The sequence below is a fragment of the Oncorhynchus tshawytscha genome, linkage group LG13 (assembly GCF_018296145.1).
Source record: "Oncorhynchus tshawytscha isolate Ot180627B linkage group LG13, Otsh_v2.0, whole genome shotgun sequence".
NCBI lineage: Eukaryota > Metazoa > Chordata > Actinopteri > Salmoniformes > Salmonidae > Oncorhynchus > Oncorhynchus tshawytscha.
The window spans coordinates 44,052,524-44,080,022 of NC_056441.1; the positions used below are offsets into that span (position 1 = coordinate 44,052,524).

Genomic DNA, 27,499 nt, shown 5'->3' on the forward strand with positions numbered 1-27,499 from the left:
GTCTGTCCCCACTCCTGTCAAGTATAACATGTAGTAAAGAGGACAAAAGATGCATGCGCCGTGAATGCACTGAATGTTGCTTCGATGAAGTACAGTTTGCTGATCACAACCCTAATGGAAAGGCCACATGGGAGCACTGGCAGAGAGAATATGTCGCAATCCCATACAGGGGTGACACATTCAAGTAATGACTCCCAGTGCTATGTCAGAATTTCTTATTTATTGTGAAATGATGAACGGGCAGTGTGGGTGCACATCAAGCTGCAAGATCCCTCTGAAATACACTGTTCGAGTAACACAGAATCAACCACAAAACCAGGGAGGTTTTCCAATGCCTCGCAAAGAAGGGCACCTATTGGTAGATGTCACTACAAATATACAGGGGTCCTTCCTAACTGTTGCCAGAGGAAAGAAAGTGCTCAAGAATTTCACCATGAGGCTAATACTGACTTTTAAACAGTTTTTCTCTTATAGCAATTAAACTGAGGATGGATCAACATTGTAGTTCACAATAGAGTGAAAATAAGGAGGCCTCTACAGAATGTTTTATTCCAAAACATGCGTCCTGTTGCACTAAATTAAAACTGCAAGAAATGTGGCAAAGAAATGAACTTTATGTACTGAATACAAAGACTGTTGTCTGACTATGTTTGAGGCAAATCCAACACATTACTGAGTACCGCTTTCATATTTTCAAGCATGGTGGTGACTGCATCATGGGTATGCTTGTCATCGGCAAGGACTCCGGGAGTTAAAAAAAAAAAATAATAATGATGATAAAAAGTAACTACAGCTAAACACAGGCAAAATCCTAAAGAAAAGCCTGGTTCTGTTTTTCAATAGATACTGGGTAACAAATTCACCTTTTCAGCAGGACGATGACTTAAAACACAAGGCCAAATATACTCTAGTCGCTTACCAAGATGACATTGAATATTCCTGAGTGGCCTAGTTACAGTTTGGACCTAAATCGGCTTGAAAATCTGTCAACACTTGAAAATGGCTGTCTAGTAATGAATAACAACGAACTTGAGAGCTTGTGCAAATATTGTACAATCCAGGTGTTCTTTGAATTTAAAAAATCAATTTGTCACCTTTTTTAGGCTTTAGGGTTGTGTAGATTTGAATTAGTTTACAGTACTCCCTCTTGTTGCAAGGGTGGCTTTAGTTGTGATATAAAAAAATGTAATTTAGTCATTCAAACCCCCATACTTAAAAAAAAATCCATTCATACTGTATTTTGACTCCAGTGGTGGTGCTTTCTCACCCGTGTGTGTGTCACATATAGGGCAAACGGCATGGGTGAGAAAGTGGGGCAGAGTGGGAGGGGCGTGGGGATAGGGAAGGACGACGATGGCTGGCCTGCTGGCTGGCAAATAGTCCTGTTCGGTGACATTCCGCTCTCTGTTGACATAGTAATGCATTGTGACGTGGCCTTGTCTGAGAGTGTGGGATAGAGTGAAACCAATGGCGCAAAACCCTGGCCTGCTACTGGGTTGTAACGGCGTAGCCTCCCAATACGTTCACCAAACATTGCCATCCGGGCTTATGTCTCCCATTGAAAATCCTGTAGTTTCTCCAATGGCAAAGTACCACAACACAGTTGATTCATCCATGTTTTGACAAGGAGTCTCCCTTGTAATAATATTTGCCAGTTAACTTAATATAGATATGTTTACTTTCTGTCCTATTGTACACTATGTACAAAAGTATGTGGACACCCCTTCAAATTAGTGGATTTGGCTATTTCAGCCACACCTGTTGCTGACAGGTGTATAAAATCGAGCACAAAGCCATGCAATCTCCATAGTTTAACATTGGCAGTAAAATAGTCTTACTTTCAACATGGCACTGTCATAGGATGCCACCTTTCCAACAAGTCAGTTCATCAAATTTCTGCCCTGCAAGAGCTACCCCAGTCAACTTTAAGTACTGTTATTGTTAATTAAGTGGAAACGTCTAGGAGCAGCAACGGCTCAGACACACAGTGGTAGGCCACACAAGCTCACAGAATGGGAGTGCTGAAGCGCTTAGCGTGCAAAAATCATCTGTCCTCGTTTGCAACACTCACTACTGAGGCTGTTTATAGAAGCAAAGGGGGACCAACTCCATATTGCTACTAATGATTTTGGAATGAGATGGCAGTTAGCCTTACTAACCCCTTCGATCAACTCTGTTTAAACCCTCAAACTAAAACCTCCCTACTCATACATTAGATGCCCCAATTCTCCAATTGTACAGCTTCCTCATAATCCGCTTCTTAAACCAATGGAAACTCACACAGAACATTTAGTATAGAGAGAATGTCTGGAATCCTGAGAATTTTTTTGAAAAAGGCTGACTTTGACTTGTTAATCTCACCTAATGCCTAATGGTCAAGGCATGGGCTGTTACCGTGTAAACCAATAGCTAATTACCTCTGGTTATTGATTCATTACCCTCAGGTTACCAATTAATCGGCCCTCACTCAACTGCTGTGGGATAAACTCGAGCAGTTTGGCAGCATCTATAACCCGAAACTAGCAAGAAAATTTAAGGAAAGAGGAGTGAGGCAGCTTCTGTGTTGAGACCGATGGGTGGGGGGTGTGCACACTGCGGGGGTGTGCACACTGCAGGTGTGCCCATTGCAAACACACTCTGACTGATGGGTCTATGAAGTCTGTGGGAGATGGCTCTGCGGTAGCTGAGAGGAGAAAGGCCCATTCCTAGCATAGCCACTGGTGGATCATGCTCCAAGGAGTTGGGACAATGGGAGTATCCTGTCCACCCCCCGCTCCCAGCGTTTTTGGGGGAGAGGTTGACATTTAACCCCTGTATTGGTAGGTTATACTGAAGGCTACATGGTTGATGGGCCACATGTAACTGAAACTGTGTCATAAAGCTTGTACAACGGCAATTTAACCATAGCATGATACATGTCGTAGGCAATAAGCATTCACAACAGTTTATAACAGCCAATGCATACTCCAGTCCAATGTGCTATCTGAAACAATCTACTACTAATCCAAATCATTACATGATTGATACATTGACATCAATTAATTGTCATTAGGGGTTATTGTAAGTGTGCATTGTGTATGTATTATACACTGCACAAAAATATAAAAGCAACCATTTCTATGATTTTTACTGAGTTAAGTTCATATAAGAAAATCAATTTACATAAATTCATTAGGCCCAAATCTATGGATTTCACATGACTGGGAATACAGATGGCTTTAAAAAAAGTTAGGGGCATGGATCAGAAAAACCAGTCGGTATCTGGTTAAACCACCATTTGCCTCATGCAGCGCAACACATCTCCTTCGCATAGTTAATCAAGCTGTTGATTGTGGCCTGTGGAATGTTGTCTCACTCCTATTCATTGGCTATGCGAAGTTGCTGGATATTTGAGAGATTGGCTTTTTGTGGATATGGAATATTTCTGGGATCTTTTATTTCAGCTCATAAAACATGGGACTAACACTACATGTTTTGTTTTTATATTTTTGTTCAGTATAAGGTCATGTTCATGTTGAGTACTACTGATTTTATAAATCAAAGTACTTTCCAGGTGAGGTGGAACAATGGTATGTTTACCCATTCTTTTTGGGGGGTATTTTATTATGCTCCCCATTAGCTGTAGCAAAAGCAGCAGCTACTCTTCCTGGGGTCCACACAACTTGAAACATTACATAATACAGAACATTAATAGACAAGAACAGCTCAAGGCACATGTAGCCTATATATCTATACCAATACAAACACACAAACTATCGAGGTCAAATAGGGGAGAGGCGTTGTGCCTTGAGGTACAGCCTGGAATCAAACCAGGGCCTATAGTGACGCCTCTAGCACCGAGATGCAGTGCCTTAAATTAATTAGATGGTGTATAGATACTGAGAAGGAACAATGTAGCTGTGTTCGAATAGTAATACTAACTGTACTATTTGATGTAAATTGAGTATGTAGTATGCTTTTAGTTAGTAGAGGTCGACCGATTAATCGGAATGGCCGATTTTTAATTAGGACCGATTTCAAGTTTTCATAACAATTGGTAATCTGCATTTTTGGACACCGATTATGGCCGATGACATTGCACTCCACGAGGCGACTGCGTGGCATGCTGACTGCCTGTTATGAGTGCAGCAAGGAGGTAAGGTGCTAGCTAGCATTAAACTTATTCTATAAAAAACAATCAATCTTTTTCTTTTACCCCCTTTTTTTTCTCCCCAATTTTGTGGTATCCAATAGTAACTACTAACAATCTTGTCTCATCTCTACAACTCCCATACGGGCTCGGGAGAGACTAAGGTCGAAGGCCATGCGTCCTCCGAAACCCAACCAAGCTTGCACTGCTTCTTAACACAGAGCGCATCCAACCCGGAAGCCAGCCGCACCAATGGGTCAGAGGAAACACCGTGCACCTAGAGACCTAGTCAGCGTGCACTGCGCCCGGCCCGCCACAGGAGTCGCTAGTGCGCGATGAGACAAGGATATCCCTACTGGCCAAACCCTCCCTAACCCGGACAATTGTGCGTCAGCCCCATGGACCTCCCGGTCGCGGCTGGCTGCGACAGAGCCTGGGCTCGAACCCAGAGTCTCTGGTGGCACAGCTAGCACTGCGCCACCCAGGAGGCCTAAAACAATCAATCTTAACATGATCATTAGTTAAACTCGTCAACCATGTGTAGTTATCTAGCTTGTCCTGCGTTGCATATAATCGATGCGGTGCCTGTTAATTTGTCATTGAATCACAACCTAATTCGCCAAACAGGTGATTTAACAAGTGCATTCATGAAAAAAGCACTGTCGTTGCACCAAAGTGTACCTAACCATAAACATCAATGCTTTTCTTAAAAATCAATACAAGTATATATTTTTAAACCTGCATATTTAGTTAATATTGCCTGCTAACATGAATTTCTTTTAAGTAGGGAAATTGTGTCACTTTTCTTGCGTTCTGTGCAAGCAGAGTCAGGGTATATGCAGCAGTTTAGTCCGCCTGGCTCTTTGCAAGCTGTGTGAACCATTTCTCCCTAACAGACCGTAATTAATTTGCCTGAATTTTACATAATTATGACACAACATTGAAGGTTGTGCAATGTAACAGCAATATTTAGACTTATGGATGCCACCCGTTAGATAAAAAGTGTAACGATTCCGTATTTCACTGAAGGAATAAACATTTGTTTTCGAAATGATCGTTTCTGGATTTGAGCATATTAATGACCTAAGGCTCGTATTTCTGTGTCATTAAATTATAACTAAGTCTGATTTGATAGAGCAGTTTGACTGAGTGGTGGTAGGCAGCAGCAGGCTCGTAACCATTCATTCAAACAGCACTTTCATGCATTTGCCAGTGTAACCGTATAGCTTACGTCCCTCTCCTCGCCCCTACCTGGGCTCGAACCAGGAACCCTCTGCACACATCGACAACAGTCACCCTCGAAGCATCGTTACCCATCGCACCACAAAAGCTTGCAGAGCAAGGGGAACAACTACCTCAAGGTCTCAGCGAGTGACATCGCCGATTGAAACGCTATTAGCGCGCACCACCGCTAACTAGCTAGCCATTTCACATCGGTTACACCAGCAGCTCTTCACTGTGCTTCAAACATTGTGCTGTTTATGACTTCAAGCCTATCAACTCCCGAGATTAGGCTGGAAATACTATAGTACCTATAAGAACATCCAATAGTCAAAGGTATATGAAATACAAATGGTATAGAGAGAAATAGTCCTATAATAACTGCAACCTAAAACTTCTTAACTGGGAATATTGAAGACTCATGTTAAAAGGAACCACTAGCTTTCATATGTTCTGAGCAAGGAACTTAAATGTTAGCTTTTTTACATGGCACTTTTACTTCTAACACTTTTTGTTTTTGGATTATTTAAACCAAATTGAACATATTGAACATTCATTTTATTTGAGACTAAATTGATTTTTATTTATGTATTATATTAATTTAAAATAAAAGTTCATTCAGTATTGTTGTAATTGTCATTATTACAAATATATATAAAAATCGACCGACTTAATCTGTATCGGACTTTTGGTCCTCCAGTAATCGGTATCGGTGTTGCAAAATCATAATCGGTCGACATCTAATAGTTAGTATGCCAAAGGTTCCCAGATGTCGTACTAAATTCGCCAAAATATGAAGTATACAAGTAGTAAACACTATATCTGTTCTTTTAAGGCCCATAATGCAATTCTTCAGAAAATGGGCATGGCATCACAACATTTTCAGATTTTAAGTAAATGGCAGAAAATATGCAACCGAAGTCGGATGAGCGTGGATGAAAATGTATTGCTCAACATTTGTCATAATTAATTAAAGCAATGTGATGACTTTTCAAATAGGTTACGTTTCACGTTATGTTAGCTAACAAATTGTCAGCCATCTTACAAAACGCATAGCATATCATTACAGCAGTATGTACCGGTATGTTAGCTAGCTACCTAACGTTAGTTGGCTACTAATACATCGGATTTGCCAGTATATTAACACACCTGAAGTCGTATATCTAGCTAGTAATTTATGCTACGCACAATCAAGTACCCACTTAGAGGTCTGCGCGGCACTGATTTCTTCATCTCACCCACACCTGCAGCTTTTCATAACTATCTGACTGCCTTTATTTTTCTGTATGCAAGAACTGGTCCCGAAACCAACCTCAGTCCTGCAATGTTATTTTAGACATATGTGATGCAACTGGGAACTCGGAACTCTGGCTTCTATATAGAGCTCTGACTTTCCGACCAAAAGTTCACTGACTTCATGATTTGACGTTGTGTATTTTTCCCAACTTCCCAGTTGATTTCAAAGCACCATATAACTCATGGTAGCCTATCTGGATTCAGTGCTCTCATTGTCGGCCACGCCCCCTGACTTTGAGAATCTCAAGCGACGTGCATCAAGCAGACCCATCTCATTTGTGATGGTGAGATGAGACCTTATGTCAGACTAATTTGCAATTGACTGTCATAGCCCCACATTTTAAAAGTATTTGATGGTGAGTGGAGGAGACAATCAGAAATTTTAGAAAAACATTCTAACAGTGACTGCCATAGACTCAAATAAAAAAAGTTAACATTGGCTGTTAAATTAGGTTGTTTTTTTCACATTGTTGTGAAATTTCAGATATCAAAATGGGATCGTGGGCATAAAACAAAGTTGGAGAGAAAGCGGACACTTTCTCTTGAACTACGTTTTGCATATAGCCTACCTTTTTTAGGAGAGGGATTTTCAGATGGAGACATATGGGTGATCAACATTTATTTCTAGGCAATGTAGTTAACCTATTTAGAAAGATAACTGTGCTTCTCTGCCAATGCATAGGCTATAGCCTATTATTCTATTTAATGGAGACTACATGCACACCTGATCTCGGACGCAGAGGTAGGCTATGGCTATTGAACTTGAAGCACCAAGAATGATGAGCATGGACACTTGCACATTCTCTTGAGCTACATTTTGCATATAGGATATAGCTTATCTTTTTAGGAGCGGGCAGCATGAAAAATTCCGACCACGTCACAATGATCGCTATCAGACCCTCAAAACCCACTCTCTTCAGTCATTCTCTTTCTCCTCCTCTCTCACGCATTACACCCACACAGAAAGGACTACACCAGCACAAAGAAATGCTCAGTGGCCTAGTGGCATAATTGTCTCAATGAATACTTTACATCCTGTGAGAAAAGCTATTGTAAAAAATAGGGTATCATGAAGATATGCTATATCTCATACTATACCAGTTGCATCATACTTTTTTCCTTATGCAACAGTGGGTCATACACCTATGCAAGTATAAAGAAAGGTCTGGGAATTGAAGTGGGAGAAATATGAAGAAGATCCAAGCGGATGTCAATCCGTATAATGGAGGTCATATGCAAACCCCATCAATGGCCGTACTGTGGTGGCAGGCAGCAGTGACTAAGAGGAAACTAAACAGCCCCAGGCAAATTCTAGACTAGTAGAGAAACAGTGAGACACCAGACTGAGATGTGTATTTCTTGTGGACAGTATGTCTTTGTGAGAATGAAAGCGGTGCACTAAGTGGATGATTAACTGTGTGATGCGAGTCAGTTTCAGTGAATGCATTGTGCCAGTAACCTGCTCACTGTCAGGTGTAGAACCTGAAACACAATACCTTTGATAGAAACTTGTTAGGATGAAGAGAACAAATATTATGACTTCTGTACAACTGTTCTTTAAAAAATTACTTGTGAAGCTGGCTGTCAACTGCAATGTGTGTGTGTGTGTGTGTGTGGACTGATTAGAATTTCACCCTCTGCCCAAGTATCCTCTAGCCCAAACAGGAAGTCAAAATGGCCCTCTCCACAGACAGGAAGCCTCCACTTGACTACGGCGTCCAGATCCGCTTCATCAAGGACCTCCATGACACTGGCGGGGGCTACCCCGAGAAGACCAGAGGGGGCAGCGGCGCCATGCCCCCCTCCAACAAGTACGGGGTGGCCGTCCGGGTACAGGGCATCTCCGGCCAGCCCTACGTGGTGCTGAAGGATGGGGAGAAGGGAGACTCGTATGGGGTGCAGCTGAAGACCCAGCAGGCCCAGTCACAGAACCCCAACTCAGGCCTCTCCTCGCCCTACAACAGTCTGCCCCAGAGGAAGGAAGGGGGGGAGATCCATAACCCTTACGCCCCTACTGGACAAACACTCAGCTTTCCGGTCTCTCCAAAGTCCACACCAGAGGGCGAGGGCAGGGAGGACTTTGGGAGTCCTTTCAAGAGACCTCCTGGGGATGGCCAGGCTGGGAGCCAGAGAGAGGGTGAGGGTGGGCCCCGGAGGGAAGGACAGATGGTAAAGGTCAAGGAAGAACCCAGTCCCACAGCAGCAGAACCCTACAGAGTGGGTATGAAGGAGAGAGGTTGGGTCAATGGGGAGGAATTTAATGAGGCAGGGCTCAAACCGGTTAGTCCCAGAGGGGCCAGACAGAATGGGGTGGGGCTCGGTGGTTTGCTGGGCAGAAATGGACTTGATTCGTCCATCCCAGAACCCCCTCCTCCAGCGTCGTTCAATGAGGCGATTGTTCCTGCCATCGACAAGACCTCCCTGGCGCCTATCAACAAGCTGATCAGCAAGTTCAACATTGGCACTCCTACTGGACAGAGTAGGGGGCGCTCCGGAACAAGGCTGCGGCTCAAGTTCGATGAACGCAGACGCTCCAGAAGTCTGGATGCTTGCAAAGACGTTCATCATGAGGTCTCTCCACCTTCGCCAACTCCCAACACTACCTCCTTGCTCTTCTCCTCCACCTCCTCATCCACACCTCCGTACAGTAGCCTAGGAATGAGCCCTGTCTCAGTTGCCAAGGTGACAGCCCTCCCTGGCCCCAAAATGAGCTTCATAAAGACACCTGGGAAGTTAGTCAAGGATACCCCTCCTGCCATCCCACCAAAGAAGACAGTAAGTAACAAGTTTAGTTTTTTTGTTTGAGCAGTATAATGTATCTGTTCTGACCCTCAATGTCTTTTACCATTGAAGGGAATGCCGGCCCCTCGGAGGAATCAGAGTGTAGAGGTCATCAGTGGAGAGGAACCACAAACCAAACAAGCTGTCTACACCATCCTGAAAGAGGGGTAAAGAAATTTACAAACATGTAACCTGGAACGCTGTGTTGCTTCTGAGTCTCTGCTGTTACATTGTGATAGACGTTATCGTGGTAGTGGTAAAAACCAAGATCCTACACAAGCTTGAATTGGGCAATGTTTCACTGTAAATTATAATTTATTTTGTTACTCCTGTACCACAAATGTCCTGTACTCTCAGAAAACAATTGCTCATAATGTACCCGTATACCACGGTATGACAAAAACATTTTATTTTTCCTGCTCTAATTATGTTGGTAAACAGTTTATAGTAGCAATATGGCACCTCTGGGGTTTGTGGTATATGGCTATTGCGTCGTGCCTAAGAACAGCCCTTAGCCGTGGTATGTTGGCCATACCCCCTCGGGCCTTATTGCTTAATTATAATGTTTACCACTTGCATTCATAGGTATCCTTATCTTACTAAAGCTCAACTTCATGTAATTTTCTGCCCTCTGCATTAGGACCAGTGAGAGTGATTTATCCATCAAACGTAAAGGCAACCTAGTCTACGAGACGATCAGTAGTGCTAAGGTAAGAATGAAAGTATTTTTTTTAAAGGAAATTATGGCCTCCCGAGTTGTGCAACAGTCTAAGGCATTGAGGTGTCACTACAGACCTGGGTTTGATCCCAGGGTGTGTCACAGCTGGCTGTGACTGGGAGACCATAAGGCGCTGCACAATTGGGCCCAATGTCATGAGGGTTTGGCTGGCCGGGGATTTCCTTGTCCCATTACGCTCTAGCGAATCCTTGTGGCGGGCTTGGCGCCTACAAGCTGACTTCGGTCGCCAGTTGGCCGGTTTTTCCTCCGACACATTGGTACAGCTGGCTTCCGGGTTAAGCGAGCAGTGTGTCAAGAAGCAGTGCAGCTTGGCAGGGTCGTGTTTCGGGGGACGCATTGGCTCTCGACCTTCGCCTCTCCCAAGTCCATAAGGGCGTTGCAGCGATGGGACTTTACCTAACAATTATATAATCACGAAAAAGGGGGAAAGTGTTTGTACTGCTGTGTGCTTATTCAGCCGAGATTGAACCATTTTAGTGTGCTCATATCAAAGAAAAAGTGTTTTTGTTTATAAATGTGTGTGTTTGAGCTTTGTATGTAAGAGTAACAGCTTGAGGATGTGTGTGTTCTCTGTACATATAAGAGGGAGTTTGTATAACCTTTATAGTAATATTCTGTGTCTCCAAGAGCTCCGTTTTGACACCCCAAAAACGTGGAGATTAGATCAAGCGGCTCGCAGGGTATTTAAAATGATACGGTCAGTTTTGGCAACAGTCAGCATTTTTGCACTGTCAAAATTGTATTCTCCTCTGTACAGTTTGTTCCTTTGGTCAGTAGCCTATATTTGTGTACAGCAGTCTTATTTTCTTTATGCATATGATATTTACAGAGTGGCTGTGGATCCAAGTTTTTCTGAAACCCTCTTCCTGACAGCTAAAAGTCTATTTTCTACTTCATGCACAGTTTCTGTTCTACTCGTAGAGAACAGGCTAGTCTGGCAAATAGTGCTTGTTTTAATAAAGTTAGATCAAAGCTGAATCCATGTCTGCAAGATCACAAAACTGGTATTCTACATAATAGTACAATGTTACTGTAAGACAGAACATCACTTCATTTGTGTTGAGATTTTAGGATGATTGTGCAAATGGTAAAATTTCTCACATGTTGCCAAAACTTTGCAGCGCGCACCACTAGAAAAAAAGATACTGAAAAGAAAGCAACAATTTCAACAATTTTATTGAGTTATGGTTCAGATAAGGAAATCAGTCAATTGAAATAAATGCATTAGGCCCTAATCAATGGATTTCACAAGACTGGGAATACAGATATGCGTCTGTTGGTCAGATAACTTAGTAGGCCTCAGGATCTCGTCCACGGTATCTCTGTGCATTCAAATTGCACGTCGATAAAATGCAGTTGTGTTCGTTGTCTGTGGCTTGTACCTGCCCATACCATAACCCCACCGCCACCATGGGGCACTCTGTTCACAATGTTGACATCAGCAAACGCTAGCAAAAAACAACGCCATACACGTAGTCTGTGGTTGAGGCCGGTTGGACGTACTGCCAAATTCTCTAAAACAAAGTTTAAGGCAGATTATGGTAGAGAAATTAACATTCAATTAGCTGGTAACATCTCTGATGGACATTCTTGCAGTCAGCATGCCAATATGCACGCTCCCTCAACTTGAGAGATCTGTGGCAATATGTTGTGTGACAACTGAAAAGAAGAAATGCTCACTAACAGTGACGTAAACAAATTTGGGTGCAATAAGCTTTTTGTGCATATGGAGCATTGCTGGGATCTTTTAGTTCAGCTCATGAAACATGGGACTTTACATGTTGCGTTTATAGTTTTGTTCAGTCTGTTCTTTGATTTGAAACTCAACACAGGTATTTCTACAGTTTAAGGTCCAATGCAGCCATTTTGATCTCAATATCAAATTTTCGGGGAACAATTAAGTAGCTTACAGTGATTTGTTTTCAATTAAAACTTCTTTTTTATATATATATAAATGGCTTCTTAGTGAAGTTAGAATTGTGGAAGTGGTCCGAGTGGGGAGGGGAAAACTGAAAAATGGCTGTTATTGGCAGAGGTTTGGAACTCTCTTATTGGTCTATTAACAAATGTACCTTCTAGTGATGTCACCAGGCAGACCAAACTCCATCCCACAGGCTGAAATTCCAGGTGTTTTTTCCCCAACAGCTCTCATATGAAAATATTATTACCATACTTTTCACAATTTCATAGTATTATTCCAACCTCGTAGGGTGGAAATGTATATAAAACACAGACAAATCACGTTTTTGGCTGCACTGGGCCTTTAACACCATCTGCTCTAAACTTTGCACACTACATAATTCAAAACAACACTACTTTGAAACAACACTGTATAACTCAAGGTCTAAAATCATATCCCCATGAAACTGATTGAGATCAAGTGGTTGGTATGCAGATGCTGTGCGGATATTTCACCTGTAAAACTTATCGTTCATGATTGACAGTGAGAAATGTGAAGGGAGGAGGGTGACCAACATGTTTTGTGTTAAATTAGAGGTAAAGAAACATGCACAGAACTTGATTTGGAATTTAGCTGTAGGGGAAAGGGATACAGGCGTGCGGGACAGGGCGGTTACCTACAGATCCACAGCCTTGGCCTAGTATTAATTCTATGCAGACATTCATTTTATGTGTGCACATGGCAACCTCCAGGTATGACCACTTGTGTGAGCTGTCATTTATATCTCATTATATAGCCTTTTGTGTGATTGTAGCTACTAACCATGTAAATCATCTGTGGGGTATCTTGACAACCGAGCATCTGAAGAGAAAAGCTGATTAGGATGGGCCCAGTCAGTGTTTTAAGAGCTCTGTCATTGGGATCTATCAATAATCGTGTGGGGCCCAGTGTTATGGTGGTATCCATGGTGATGCTGTGAAGGGTGGCCGTCTTAACTCATCACCACAAGTGGTGGCTCTTGAGACATTTTGGCCTGAGGGGGGTGGTAAATGGACTGGCACAGTTATAGGACTGCTCTAATAATGAGATGCCGTTTTCTAACACCACTGTTCCCCAAGGCTAGTTCTGGTTCAAGACTTGCGCTTTGTTTGAATACCCATACTAACATACGGTATAACACTTAATATATATATACCATTACTTCATTTTAGTATACTGTAAACGAACGGTATCCTTTCAGTTTAGTGTACTAGCGCTTCGCCTGTCTACCGGAAGTTGATGCTGTTGCTATGCAACTTCTTCCAAGCTTGTTACCAAAACAAATACTAGCTTGACATCTTACGACTTCATTAACAATGTCCATTGAGAAAGCACAACTATACCACTTAGCTAAGCTAAGAATGACATGAATAATCAAATTAATAAACGTTTGGTAGTTAGATAGCATACCGTTAATATACTGGCAATTTTCATGTCTTAGCGAGCTACCTAACATTAGTTGGCTACTAACATTACAGTAGTTGCTTGTATGTACTGTTATGATATGCGGTTCGTAAGGCTAGCTTAGCCTACAAATTGTCAGCCAACATAACTTATTGAAAAGTCATTACTTTATTACATAGCTTAACATTTGTCATAATTAGTTAAAGTAAGAATTTGTACCCGCTCTTGTCGGATTTAGGCTGCATATTTTCCAAAATATTCTTCAAATCTGAAAATCTTATGAAGACTTCCCATTTTCTGAAGAATTTCATTATGGGCCCTAAAAGCATGGACATACTGTCTTCTGCTTGTATACCTTGTATTTTGGTGAATTGTAGTATGACATCCGTGAACTTTTGGCATACTAACTATATTGGGGTGGCAGGTAGCCTGGTAGGAGTGTTGGGCATGTAACCGAAAGGTTGCGGGATCGAATCCCCGGACTGACAAGGTAAAAATCTGTTCTGCCCCTAAGCAAGTTAGTTAACCCACTGTTACCCAGATGCCGATGATGTGAATTTAGATTTAAGGCAGCCTCCTGCACCTCTCTGATTCAGAGGGGTTGGGTTAAATGCGGAAGACGCACAACAATGCATTTAACTGAGTGTAACTGACTAGGTATCCCCCTTTCCCTTTTATATCCATACTATGACAATAAGCATACTACACAATTTATGTCTTAAATCATGCGGTTAGTATGAGTTTTCGAACACAGTTTAGGTCTAAATACTACACCTATACACTTTATATACAAAGTATATGGACACCACTTCAAATTAGTGGATTTTGCTATTTAAGCCATACCCCTTGTTGACAGGTGTATAAAATCGAGCACACCGTCACGCAATCTCCTTTGACAAACATTGTCAGTAGAATGGCCTTACTGAAGAGCTCAGTGGCTTTCAACTTGGTACCTTCATAGGATGCCACCTTTCCAACAAGTCAGTTTGTCAAATTTCTGCCCTGTTAGAGCTGCCCCGGTCAACTGCAAGTGCTGTTATTGTTAAGAGGAAATGTCTAGGAGCAACACTTTGCGGCTCAGCCAAGCTCACAGAATGGGACCGCAGGGTGCTGAAGGGTGTAAAAATCGTCTGTCCTCAGTTGCAACACTCACTATCGAGTTCCAAACTGCCTCCGGAAGCAACGTCAGCAGAATAACTGTTCGTCAGGAGCCTCGTTAAATGGGTATCCTTGGCCGAGCAGCCGCACGCACACAAGTCTAAGATCAACATCTGAATGCCAAGTGTCGGCTGGAGTGGTGTAAAGCTTGCTGCCATTGGACTCTGGAGCAGTGGAAACGCGTTCTGTGGAGTGGTGAATCAAGTTCCACCATCTGGCAGTCCGACGGACTAACCTGGGTTTGGCGGATGACAGGAGAACGCTACCAGCCCCACTGCAAAGTTTGGAGGATGAATAATAGTCTGGGGTTGTTTCTTCATGGTTTGGGCTAGGCCCCTAAATTCCAGTGAGGGGAAATCTTAATCCTACAGCATACAATAACATTCTAGATTCTGTGCTTCTGACTTTGGCAATAGTTTGTGGAAGGCCATTTCCTGTTTCAGCATGACAATGCCCCGTGCACAAAGCAAGGTCCATACAAAAATGTTTGTTGAGATCGCAAAGGGGGGACCAACTCCATAGTAATGCCCATGATTTTGGAATGAGATGTTCGATAGAGCAGGTCTCCACATACTTTTGATCAAGTAGTGTATCAACATTTCTTAATAGCTTGGATACCATTAGTAATAGTTTAATTCTGCTTAAGCATACAGTATAGGCAGCCAGAGATTTGACAATCCTAGTACAAATATAGTATAACGTGTTCTCTTCACTCTACTAGATATGATTGTTGGTTCAACTCCATGTTTAAGTGCTCTCTGAACATCAGTAGATTGTTTTGGCTGGCTCTAGGGCAATGTTAAATGGTATACTGGTATCAGTGAAATAGCAGACATATATAGAGTTCCTCTGCTACCTGTGTGGTGGAACACAAGCTGGTGTGTTGGGTTACTTGAAGCAGGTGGTGTGCGTGCGTGCCTCCAACGGCCAGAAGGAACACCTGTTATCTAATTTGTATGATATTCAGTATTGAATGTACTATTTATTTATAGATTTCCCTCAAGGATATAGCTAGCAGTTAACTGGCCTGTCCATTGGCTAAATTATATTATTTCTACTGTCCAGTTCATAGTCAATTCAACTCTACATTACCCCTCTTTACAAACAGATAAAACCAAAACAAAGTGATTTGCCAGTTGCCTTGAGGAGAGCATAATCTCTGCAGCACAGACCATAATCTATCACTGATAATATGTGAGAGGAAATTGTCAGAGGAATGTTAGTTCCGCAGGGCAAAACTTTACCCTCTCATCTGTATTGAGCAACATCCAGTCTGTGTTCCAAATGCCAACCTATTCCCTACATGGTACCCTACTGTGGGCCCTGGTCAAGAGTAGTGCACTTTATAGGGTGCTATTTGGGACGCAGAGCCATTATACAGTTTCACGTGACTGTGCCATGCATGAAGCGCATAGAAACCATGTTTGATACCATTCCACTTATTCCGCTCCAGCCATTACCACAAGCACGGACTCACCAATTAAGGTGCCACCAACCTGTGAATGACACCCCCTAGCACTATTTGATGGTGTATATTGTAGATACTGCGCTTTGTCGGTAACATTGATGCCAATCTGTATCAATTTATTTGTTGCCAACAATGTAGTGTTGAATGCAGGTTTCTGTAATTGTAGATTGAAAGGGGGATACCTAGTCAGTCTCTGAATCAGAGGTACAGAGGGCTGCCTTAATCGACATCCACGTCTTCGGCGCCCGGGGAACAGTGGGTTAACTGCCTTGCTCAGAGACAGAACGACAGATTTTTACCTTGTCAGCTCAGGGGATTTGATCCAACAACGGTTACTGGCCTAATGCGCTAACCACTAGGCTACCTGAGTACACCGCTGAATGCCGTACAATATATAGTAGGTGCAGTTGTATGTACATTGACTTCTCCTCACAGGTTCCTCCTAAACAAGGGTCTCATGAGAATCTGAAGAAGGAGTTGGAGCAGCGTCTGAATGAGAACCACCAGCTTCAGGAACAACTGGACCGCAACAAAACCAAACTACAGATGGCCCAAGAAGAGTAAGCTAGGCTTCACACACCTATGGCCGGTTTTGCTTGTCACAGATTAGGCCTAGCCCTGGACTAAAATGCACTTTTAAATAGACTAGGTTTAATCTGTGTCTGGAATCTGTGTGCATTTGCAGTGCACGTGTGTTAAGACCCCCAAAAGTCACCGTATGTATTTATTCTACAGTTTGTTGTCAGAATATAGACAATTTATGGATTGCACCTTTAAGCAGCCCACTAATCTCCTGCTTCTTTAATTGTTCGGTTGATGGATTGATTGTCTAATTGACTGACATGTTAATGAGTATATTGATTGGGGTATCGATTTCGGTCTTCCCTATCAGGTTGACCCAGCTGCGGATGGCCAAAGAGGGGGCAGAGTCTCGGGTGCGTCAACAGGAAGACCAGCTGGCTGAGCTTCAGGAGGAGCTGAGGGGAATGCCAGAGAACACACCACAAACCGACTCCATGTCACTGCAGACGGTACGGCAAGGATGATTAAAAAATATATATAAATATATATATTTTATCTTAACCTTTATTTAACTAACCAGTTAACAACATTCTTATTTACAATGATGGCCTAGGAACAGTGGGTTAACTGCCTTGTTCAGGGGCAGAACGACAGATTTGTACCTTGTCAGCTCGGGGATTTGATCTAGCAACCTTTCGGTTACTGGCCCTTTCGGTTACTAACCATTAGGCTACCTGCCGCCCCAATGATGATGATGTCTTGCATTTATGTTGCACTCCTCAAAGTGCTTTACATTGTTTGGGGGCATTTTATGAACTCCAAGGTGATGAACGACAGCCATTCAGTGCTATTTACACGCACTCTCTCTCTCTCCCTTGCAGGATGTGATGTCGTTGCAGGCGGACCTGGCGGAGGCGGCAATGTTGCGCCAGCGTCAGGAGGAGGTACTGCGTCAGAGGGAGAGAGCGCTGACGGCCCTGAAGGGGGCGCTGAAGGAAGAGGTGGGGAGCCACGACCAGGAGATGGAGGCCCTCAGGGAGCAGTACAGCCAGGACATGGAAACCCTGAGAAGCACCATGGAACAGGTGTCACAGGTGGATACGTTGGTTTGTGTTTGTGTGGAAGTTTCATTCCAAAATGCTATATATCCATTTTCAGAAATCTTGGTAAATTAGCTTTTATTGTTTAAAGCTGTTGAGAGATTAGTGAGTGAAAAAACTATCTAAGCATGGCATGGGGTTGTTCAATGACAGACATGTATTTGTTTCAAATCTATCACTTGACATATCTGCCATGCTCTCAGAGAAATAAGTAGTATGCTAGTTTTTACACGGTCAAATATAATGAAATTAATGAATTGTACAAAGTATACATTTGTGACATCACTATTTAAAAAATAATAATAATAATAAATATTCAATACAGTAATATGAGATCTGTATGTAAAACATTTACATTTGAAATGTTAGTCATTAGCAGATGTTCTTATCCAGAGCAATAAACATGAAGTACATTCATCTTATGTGGTTGTCTCACCTAGCCATCTTATCACTGTGAATATACAGGATACAAACATTACATTCCAGCTAAACAACGGATATATAACGGTTTACCCCAAAAAATCTATGGATAAAAAAAAAACTGAACAGTAATAATTTACACACACATGAAGGTACCCGTAAGAAATCATTTCTGATGAAAAAACACATGAGAAATTGGTGGATATAGCGTTTTGGAAATTAACTCTTCATATGTCAAATGTTCAGTGTTTCGCCATCCAATCCTAATTTACCCCTTCATTAGTTAAATCCGGTATGGTAGTGCTGAAATGGAACAACACAGTAAATGCATTGGTTGGAGGTCCCTGAGAAACAGGGACTGGTTTATTTATGTCCATCTGTATGTATCAGGGGAGGAAGGCTCATAATAATTGCTGGAACGGAGCAAATGGAATGGCATCAAACACATGAAACCATGTTTGACGTATTTTATACTATTCCACTGGCTGCTCCAGACATTCCCACGAGCCCGTCCTCCCCGATGAAGGTGCCACCAACCTCCTGTGGTATGTGCAGTGCATTCAGAAAGTAGTCAGACCCCTTGACATTTTCCCAAACAAACTGAAACTGAATTTAAAAAAAATAAATCCTCATCAATCTACACAGAATGCCCCATAATGACATTTTTCAAATGTATTACAAATAAAAAACAGAAACCTTACTTACATAAGTATTCAGACCTTTTGCTATGAAACTTAAATTGAGCTCAGGCGCATCCTGTTTCCATTGATAATCCTTGAGGTGTTTATTCAACTTGGAGTTCACCTGTGGTTAATTCAATTGCTTGGACATGATTTGGAAAGAGACTCTGTCAGAGCAAAAACCAAGCCATGAGGTCGAAGAAATTGTTCGTAGAGCTCTGAGAGAGTGTTTAAAACAGTTTAATCCATTTTAGGCTGTAACGTAAAAACATGTGGAAAAGGTCAAGGGGTCTGAATACTTTCCGAATGCACTGTATGTACAGTGGAAGTCAGAAGTGTACATACACTTAGGTTGGAGTCATTAAAACTTGTTTTTCAACCACTCCACAAATTTCTTGTTAACAAGCTATGGTTTTGGCAAGTCGGTTAGGACGTCTACTTTGTGCATGATACAAGTCATTCTTCCAAAAAATTGTTTACAGATTATTATTGTTTACAGATTATTTCACTTATAATTTACTGTATCACAATTCCAGTGGGTCAGAAGTTTACATACACAAAGTTGACTGCGCCTTTAAACAGCTTGGAAAATTCCAGAAAATGATGTCATGGCTTTAGAAGCTTCTGATAGGCTAATTGACATAATTTGAGTCAATTGGAGGTGTACCTGTGGATGTATTTCAAGGCCTACCTTCAAACTCAGTGCCTCTTTGCTTGACATCATGGGAAAATCAAGACCTCAGAAAAAAAATTGTAGACCTCCAGAAGTTTGGTTCATCCTTGGGAGAAATTTCCAAACACCTGAAGGTACCACGTTCATCTGTACAAACAACAATAGAATGAAAGTATAAACACCATGGGACCACACAGCCATCATACCGCTCACAAAGGAGATGTGTTCTGTCTCCTAGAGATTTAGGTGCAAAAAGTGCAAATCAGTTCCAGAACAACAGCAAAGGACCTTGTGAAGATGCTGGAGGAAACAACAGGTACAAAAGTATCTATCCACAGTCAAACGAGTCCTATATTGACATAACCCGAAATGCCGCTCAGCAAAGAAGAAGCCACTGCTCCAAAACCGCCATTAAAAAGCCAAACTACGGATTGTAACTGCACATGGGGACAAAGATGGTATTTTTTGGAGAAATGTCCTCTGGTCTGATAAAACGAAAATAGAACTGTTTGGCCATAATGACCATCGTTATGTTTGGAGGGAAAAGGATGAGGCTTGCAAGCCGAAGAACACCATCCCAACCGTGTAGCACGGGGGTGGCAGCATCGTGTTGTGGGGTTGCTTTGCATCTTGAGGGAGGAAAATTGTGGATATATTGAAGCAACATCTCAAGACATCAAATGGGTCTTTCCAAATGTACAATGACCCCAAGCATACTTCCAAAGTTGTGGCAAAATGGCTTAAAGACAAATTAAAGGTATTGGAGTGGCCATCACAAAGCCCTGACTTCGATCCAATAGAAAATATGTGGGCAGAACTGAAAGCGTGTGTGAGCAAGGAGGCCTACAAACCTAATTCAGTTACACCAGCTCTGTCAGGAGGAATGGGCCAAAATTCATCTAACTTATTGTGGGAAGCTTGTGGAAGTCTACCCAGAACATTTGACCCAAGTTAAACAATTTTATAGGCAATGTTACCAAATACTAATTGAGTGTATGTAAAATTCTGACCCACTGGGAATGTGATGAAAGAAATAAAAGCTGAAATCATTCTCTCTACTATTATTCTGACATTTCACATTCTTAAAATAAAGTGGTGATTGTAACTGACCAAAGACAGGGAATTTTGACTAGGATTAAATGTCAGAGATTGTGGGAAACTGAGTTTAAATGTATTTGGATGAGGTGTATGTAAACGTCTGACTTCAGCTGCAGTTACAGTGCCTTGCGAAAGTATTCGGCCCCCTTGAACTTTGCGACCTTTTGCCACATTTCAGGCTTCAAACATAAAGATATAAAACTGTATTTTTTTGTGAAGAATCAACAAGTGGGACACAATCATGAAGTGGAACGACATTTATTGGATATTTCAAACTTTTTTAACAAATCAAAAACGGAAAAATTGGGCGTGCAAAATTATTCAGCCCCTTAAATTAATACTTTGTAGCGATTTTGTAGCGACTTACAGCTGTAAGTTGCTTGGGGTATGTCTATCAGTTTTGCACATCGAGAGACTGACATTTTTTCCCATTCCTCCTTGCAAAACAGCTCGAGCTCAGTGAGGTTGGATGGAGAGCATTTGTGAACAGCAGTTTTCAGTTCTTTCCACAGATTCTCGATTGGATTCAGGTCTGGACTTTAACTTGGCCATTCTAACACCTGGATATGTTTATTTTTGAACCATTCCATTGTAGATTTTGCTTTATGTTTTGGATCATTGTCTTGTTGGAAGACAAATCTCCGTCCCAGTCTCAGGTCTTTTGCAGACTCCAAGGTTTTCTTCCAGAATGGTCCTGTATTTGGCTCCATCCATCTTCCCATCAATTTTAACCATCTTCCCTGTCCCTGCTGAAGAAAAGCAGGCCCAAACCATGATGCTGCCACCACCATGTTTGACAGTGGGGATGGTGTGTTCAGGGTGATGAGCTGTGTTGCTTTTACGCCAAACATAACGTTTTGCATTGTTGCCAAAAAGTTCAATTTTGGTTTCATCTGACCAGAGCACCTTCTTCCACATGTTTGGTGTGTCTCCCAGGTGGCTTGTAGCAAACTTTAAACAACACTTTTTATGGATATCTTTAAGAAATGGCTTTCTTCTTGCCACTCTTCCATAAAGGCCAGATTTGTGCAATATACGACTGATTGTTGTCCTATGGACAGAGTCTCCCACCTCAGCTGTAGATCTCTGCAGTTCATCCAGAGTGATCATGGGCCTCTTGGCTGCATCTCTGATCAGTCTTCTCCTTGTATGAGCTGAAAGTTTAGAGGGACGGCCAGGTCTTGGTAGATTTGTAGTGGTCTGATACTCCTTCCATTTCAATATTATCGCTTGCACAGTGCTCCTTGGGATGTTTAAAGCTTCGGAAATCTTTTTGTATCCAAATCCGGCTTTAAACTTCTTCACAACAGTATCTCGGACCTGCCTGGTGTGTTCCTTGTTCTTCATGATGCTCTCTGCGCTTTTAACGGACCTCTGAGACTATCACAGTGCAGGTGCATTTATACGGAGATTGATTACACACAGGTGGGTTGTATTTATCATTAGTCATTTAGGTCAACATTGGATCATTCAGAGATCCTCACTGAAGATCTGGAGAGAGTTTGCTGCACTGAAAGTAAAGGGGCTGAATAATTTTGCATGCCCAATTTTTCAGTTTTTGATTTGTTAAAGTTTGAAATATCCAATAAATGTCGTTCCACTTCACGATTGTGTCCCACTTGTTGTTGATTCTTCACAAAAAAATACAGTTTTATATCTTTATGTTTGAAGCCTGAAATGTGGCAAAAGTTCGCAAAGTTCAAGGGGGCCGAATACTTTCGCAAGGCACTGTATGTGTACCATATGTCTGCTCTCTCCCTGCTATGTGTTAGTCCCAGCAGCAGATTGAGGAGGAGAGGCAGAGGGTGAATGATGCCATGCTCTGCCTGGAGGAGGAGCTAGAGAGCTGCAGGGACCAGGGAGGCCAGTGGAGGAAGCAGCTGGAAACCACCACAGAGGAGCTTCACACCACCAAGCAGGAGTGAGTGCCTCAATATAATTATTTCATTGGCTGTAGTATATCAATGGTGCATCATACACGTCTCTACACCTATGAAGTCGTCTTCATATTAGCTTTAAACTAGTAGTCTTTGTCAGGTCAGTTTTCTATTGTCTTGACCTATGAACCAAAATACCAGAGATTGTGGCACCTTATCAGTGGCAGCCCCTTACCTGGTATTCTAAGGCAGTGTTTACCAACCCTGGTCCTCAAATACCCCCAACATTACATAGTTTCGTTGTAGCCCTTGACAAACACACCTCATTGAACTCATTGAGAATTTCATGATTAGTTGAGAAGTTGAATCACGTGTGCTTGTCCAGAGTTACAATACAATGTAATGTTGGGGGTACTTGAGGACCAGGGTTGGGAAACACTGTTCTAAGGCAAACTTACACATATGATTGCTAAAGAGTACTGATTTTGGTGGTGCCTGCCTTGCCCTCCCTAAATGACTACCGACCCGTAGCACTCATGTCTGTAGCCATGAAGTGCTTTGAAAGGCTGGTCATGGCTCACATCAACACCATTATCCCAGAAACCCTAGACCCACTCCAATTTGCATACCGTCCCAACAGAGCCACAGATGATACAATCTCTATTGCACTCCACACTGCACTTTCACACCTGGACAAAAGGAACACCTATGTGAGAATGCAATTCATTGACTACAGCTCAGCAGTCAACACTATTGTGCCCTCAAAGCTCATCACTAAGCTAAGGACCCTGGGACTAAACACCTGCTACTGGATCCTGGACTTCCTGACAGGCTGCCCCCAGGTGGTAAGGGTACGTAACAACACATCCGCCACACAGATCCTTATCACGGGGGCTCCTCGGGTGCGTGCTCAGCCCCCTCCTGTACTCCCTGTTCACTCATGACTGCACGACTCTAACACCATCATTAAGTTTGCAGATGACACAACAGTGCTAGGTTTGATCACCTACAACGATGAGACCGCATATAAGGAGGTCAGAGACCTGGCCGTGTAGTGCCAGGACAACAACCTCTCCCTCAACGTGATTAATACAAAGGAGATGATTGTGGACTACAGGAAAAAAAGGACCGAGCACGCCCCCATTCTCATCGACGGGGCTGCAGTTGGAGCAGGTTGAGAGCTTCAAGTTCCTTGGTGTCCACATCACCAACAAACTAACATGGTCCGAGCACACCAAGGCAGCAAGGTGAAGAGGGCACGACAACACCTATTCCCCCTCAGGAGATTAAAAAGATTTGGCATGGGTCCTCAGATCCTCAAAAGGTTCTGCAGCTGCACCATCGAGAGCATCCTGACGGATTGAATCACTGCCTGGTATGGCAAATGCTCGGCCTCCGACCGCAAGGCACTATAGAGGGTAGTGCGTACAGCCCAGTACATCACTGGGGTCAAGCTTCCTGCCATCCAGGACCTCTATACCAGGCGGTGTCAGAGGAAGGCCCTAAAAATTGTCAGACTCCAGCCACCCTAGTCATAGACTTTTCTCTCCGCTACCGCACTGCAAGTGGTACCAGAGGGCAAGTCCAGGTCCAAGAGGCTTCTAAACAGCTTCTACCCCCAAGCCATAAGACTACTGAACATCTAATCAAATGGCTACCCAGACTACTTGCATATTGCCCCCCCTCCTTTAGTAACTCTACCCACATGTATATATTACCTCGACTAACCGGTGCCCCCGCACATTGACTCTGTACCAGTACCCCCTGTATAGCCTCGCTATTGTTATTTTACTGCTGGTCTTTAATGATTAGTTTTTTCTTTTTTTCTTAATTGCATTGCTGGTTAAGGCCTTGTAAACATTTCACTGTAAGGTGAATACCTTTTTGTATTCGGTGCATGTGACAAATCAAATTTGATTTGAAAGTATCTTTTCAGCTAGCGCTAGTCTGCTGTACCTGCTCCAAAACACCTGTAATTTTCATCCTATAGCTTGTTCTCCATCTTTTAAGTAGTGAGCACACATGTTTTCAGCACTTTTGTTTCCAGGACTGATCAAAACAAATTTCTTCATGCTTGCTCTCTCTGCAGCAGACATAGTAAGCACTATGTTTGTAACATAAAATTGCAACAAAATCAGAGTATCGAATTGTAGTACATATAGAATCATGTGTCATGCGAATCTCAATACATATCGTATCGGCACTTAAACATTGATAATATTGTATAGTCCCTGGAAATTCTCCCAGCCCTGCTAAAGGGAGACCGTTTGCTCCCGAGTATTTTAATAGGAGTCTGTTTCGGAACACCTGAGTTAGCATTGTCACACTTTCCTAAGATGTTTGCTGATGGTCAAACCTTTATTTTTTGGGATTGCATTTGATACTTACATTTTTTGTTGAAACTGTAATGTGGCTTGGGTTCTGATCTGAAATGCTAAATGTTCTTCTATTCCCTCCCTTTAATACATGTGCCTTGTAAAAAATATATATATATTTATTATCTCTTTAAAAAAATAAATTTTACTTAGCAGTAACGGGGAGCAGAGCAACACACCAACGTGAGCGAGAAACTCAAACTGACTGTTTGGTTTGAGTAGAATAGTTTAGTCTCATGGGGCCAAATCTTTAACTTGAGTTCTGTTCCTCAAATAACACGTCACTCAAATAACATGCTCGTATCAAGTTTTGATGCTGCCCAAAGTTACTTTTGATCTGATCATTAGAAGAATAAATACTAACTACAATCTACTGAGCAAATGATCAATCAAGATTTATTTACCAATTTCTATAACTTCTCAAATGAATCTCAAGCTATTTTTATTAATCAAGCCATCTTGAGAAATCATATCAACTATGTTATAAACAGACATATGATCTAAACTATTGAAGTGAACGATGATACAATTTTTAATGTATTGAGATTTGTTCAGATTCCTAGAAGGCTAAAAAGATTCAAAAAGTGTTAATTGTTTGTTGTGCATTAGCTGTTGTGTTCACATGGTTATCGTACATGCTCTGTTTGTGTAGGCTCATGAGAGCACGTTTGGAGAAGGAAGAGTTTGAGGGAGAGCTGAAGGAGCTTCAGGATTCACTGATGTCCATGAAGAAGCAGATGCCTGGCTTTGATGAGGCAGACTCTTATGCAGAGGTAAGCTTCTTCATGGTCACAATGTCACAGATCAAGCATACACACGTTCGTACACACAGTGCCTTCCGAAAGTATTCACACCGCTTTACTTTTTCCACGTTTTGTTGTGTTGCCACTGGAATTTAAAATTGATTAAATGTAATGTTTTTTTTGTCGTTGGCCTACACACCCTACCCCATAATGTCAAAGTAGAATGCTTTTTATAGCAAGCCTAAATAAGTTCAGGAGTAAAAAATGGCTTAAGGCACATAATGACTTGCATGCAATCTGTGTGCAATAATAGTATTTAACATTATTTTTGAATGACTACCTCATCTCTGTACCCAACACATGCAATTATCTGTAAGGTCCCTCAGTTGAACAGTGAATTTTAAACAGATTCAACCACAAAGACTGGAGGTTTTCCAATGCCTCACAAAGAAGGGCACCTATTGGTAGATGAGTCAAACTAAAAACAGCAGACATTGAATACAGCTTCGACCATGGGGAAGTTATTAATTACACTTTGAATGGTGTATGAATACACCCAGGCACTACAAAGATACACAGGTGTCCTTCCTAACTCTGTTGCCGTAGAGCAAGGAAACCACTCAGGGATTTTACCATGAGGCCAATGGTGACTTTAAAAGTTACGGAGTTTAACGGCTGTGATAGGAGGAAATTTGAGGATGGATCAAGAACATTGTAGTTACGCCACTATACTAACCTAATTGACAGAGTGAAAAGATTTCATTTTTAATTTTTTTAAATTACAAAACATGCATCCTGTTTGCAACAAGGCACTACAGTTGCAAAGCAAATACAAAGTGTTATGTTTGGTGCAAATACAACACATTACTGAGTACCACTCTCCATATTTTCAAGCATAGTGGTGGCTGTATTATGTTATGGATATGCTTGTAATCGTTATGGACTGGAGTTTCAGGATTAAACATTTACTGAATGGAGCTAAGCACAGGCAAAATCCTAGAGGAAAACCTGGTTCAGTCTGCTTCCCATAAGACATTGGGAGATTAATTCACCTTTCAGCAGGACAATAACCTGAAACACAAGGACAAATCTACACGAGTTGCTTACCAAGAACACAGTGAATGTTCTTGAGTGGGCAAGTTAAAAAATTTGACTTAATGGTTGTCTAGCAATGATCAACATCAAATTTGACAGAGCTTGAAGACTTTTGAAAGGAATAATAGGCAAATGTTGCACAATCCAGGTGTGTAAAGCTCTTCGAGACTTACCCAGAAATTGCTACCAAAGGTGCTAATAAAGTATTTACTCTGGGGTGTGAATACATATGTAAAATACATTTCTGTATTTCAGTTTCCATACATTTGCTGAAATTTTTAACACGTTTTAATTTTGTCATTATGTGTTATTGTGTGTAGATGGGTGAGAAACATGGATTAAATGGATTATATATATATATAATCCATTTTGAATTCAGGCTGTAACACAACAAAATGTGGATTAAGTCAAGGGGTATGAGTACTTTCTGAAGGCACTTTACACAATTAATACACCCACATTCTAACTCATTCTCTCCCACACACTCACACACAAGGCAGTTTCACTCATCCTCTTTATTCATCTTGGTCATGATTTGCTTTTTCCAAGGATCTTCAGCGTTGTAATGATGATATCAAGCAGGCTCGCACGGAGGTCGACAGACAAAAGGTTGAGCTAAATGAGAAGGAGGCGGAGCTTCAAGCCCTGAGGAGGGCTAGCCAAGTACGGGAGTCTGAATTGAGGTCAGAGAATGACCGACTGAAGGACCAATCACGGCAGGGGAAAGATGAGCTCGAGATGGCACTTGAGAAGGCAAAGCAGGTGAGGTGATGTCAACTTG

General features: G+C 42.0%; 1 protein-coding gene across 3 annotated transcripts in view; it reads left to right on the forward strand.

Annotated features, from left to right (window-relative positions):
• The window catches only part of cgnb (cingulin b), a 46,203-nt gene that overhangs the window by 11,094 nt on the left and 7,610 nt on the right, over window positions 1-27,499 (forward strand). For 2 of the 3 annotated variants that reach the window (XM_024444269.2, XM_024444271.2), the window contains exons 2-10: window positions 8,293-9,421; window positions 9,500-9,594; window positions 10,068-10,137; window positions 16,571-16,695; window positions 17,028-17,166; window positions 17,539-17,751; window positions 22,401-22,549; window positions 25,533-25,653; window positions 27,268-27,480. In XM_024444269.2, the coding sequence (XP_024300037.1) occupies window positions 8,321-9,421; window positions 9,500-9,594; window positions 10,068-10,137; window positions 16,571-16,695; window positions 17,028-17,166; window positions 17,539-17,751; window positions 22,401-22,549; window positions 25,533-25,653; window positions 27,268-27,480 (2,226 nt within the window). In that variant the 5' untranslated portion in view covers window positions 8,293-8,320. The remainder of the gene's footprint in view (window positions 1-8,292; window positions 9,422-9,499; window positions 9,595-10,067; window positions 10,138-16,570; window positions 16,696-17,027; window positions 17,167-17,538; window positions 17,752-22,400; window positions 22,550-25,532; window positions 25,654-27,267; window positions 27,481-27,499) is intronic. The other variant, XM_024444270.2, reaches the window with a different exon arrangement.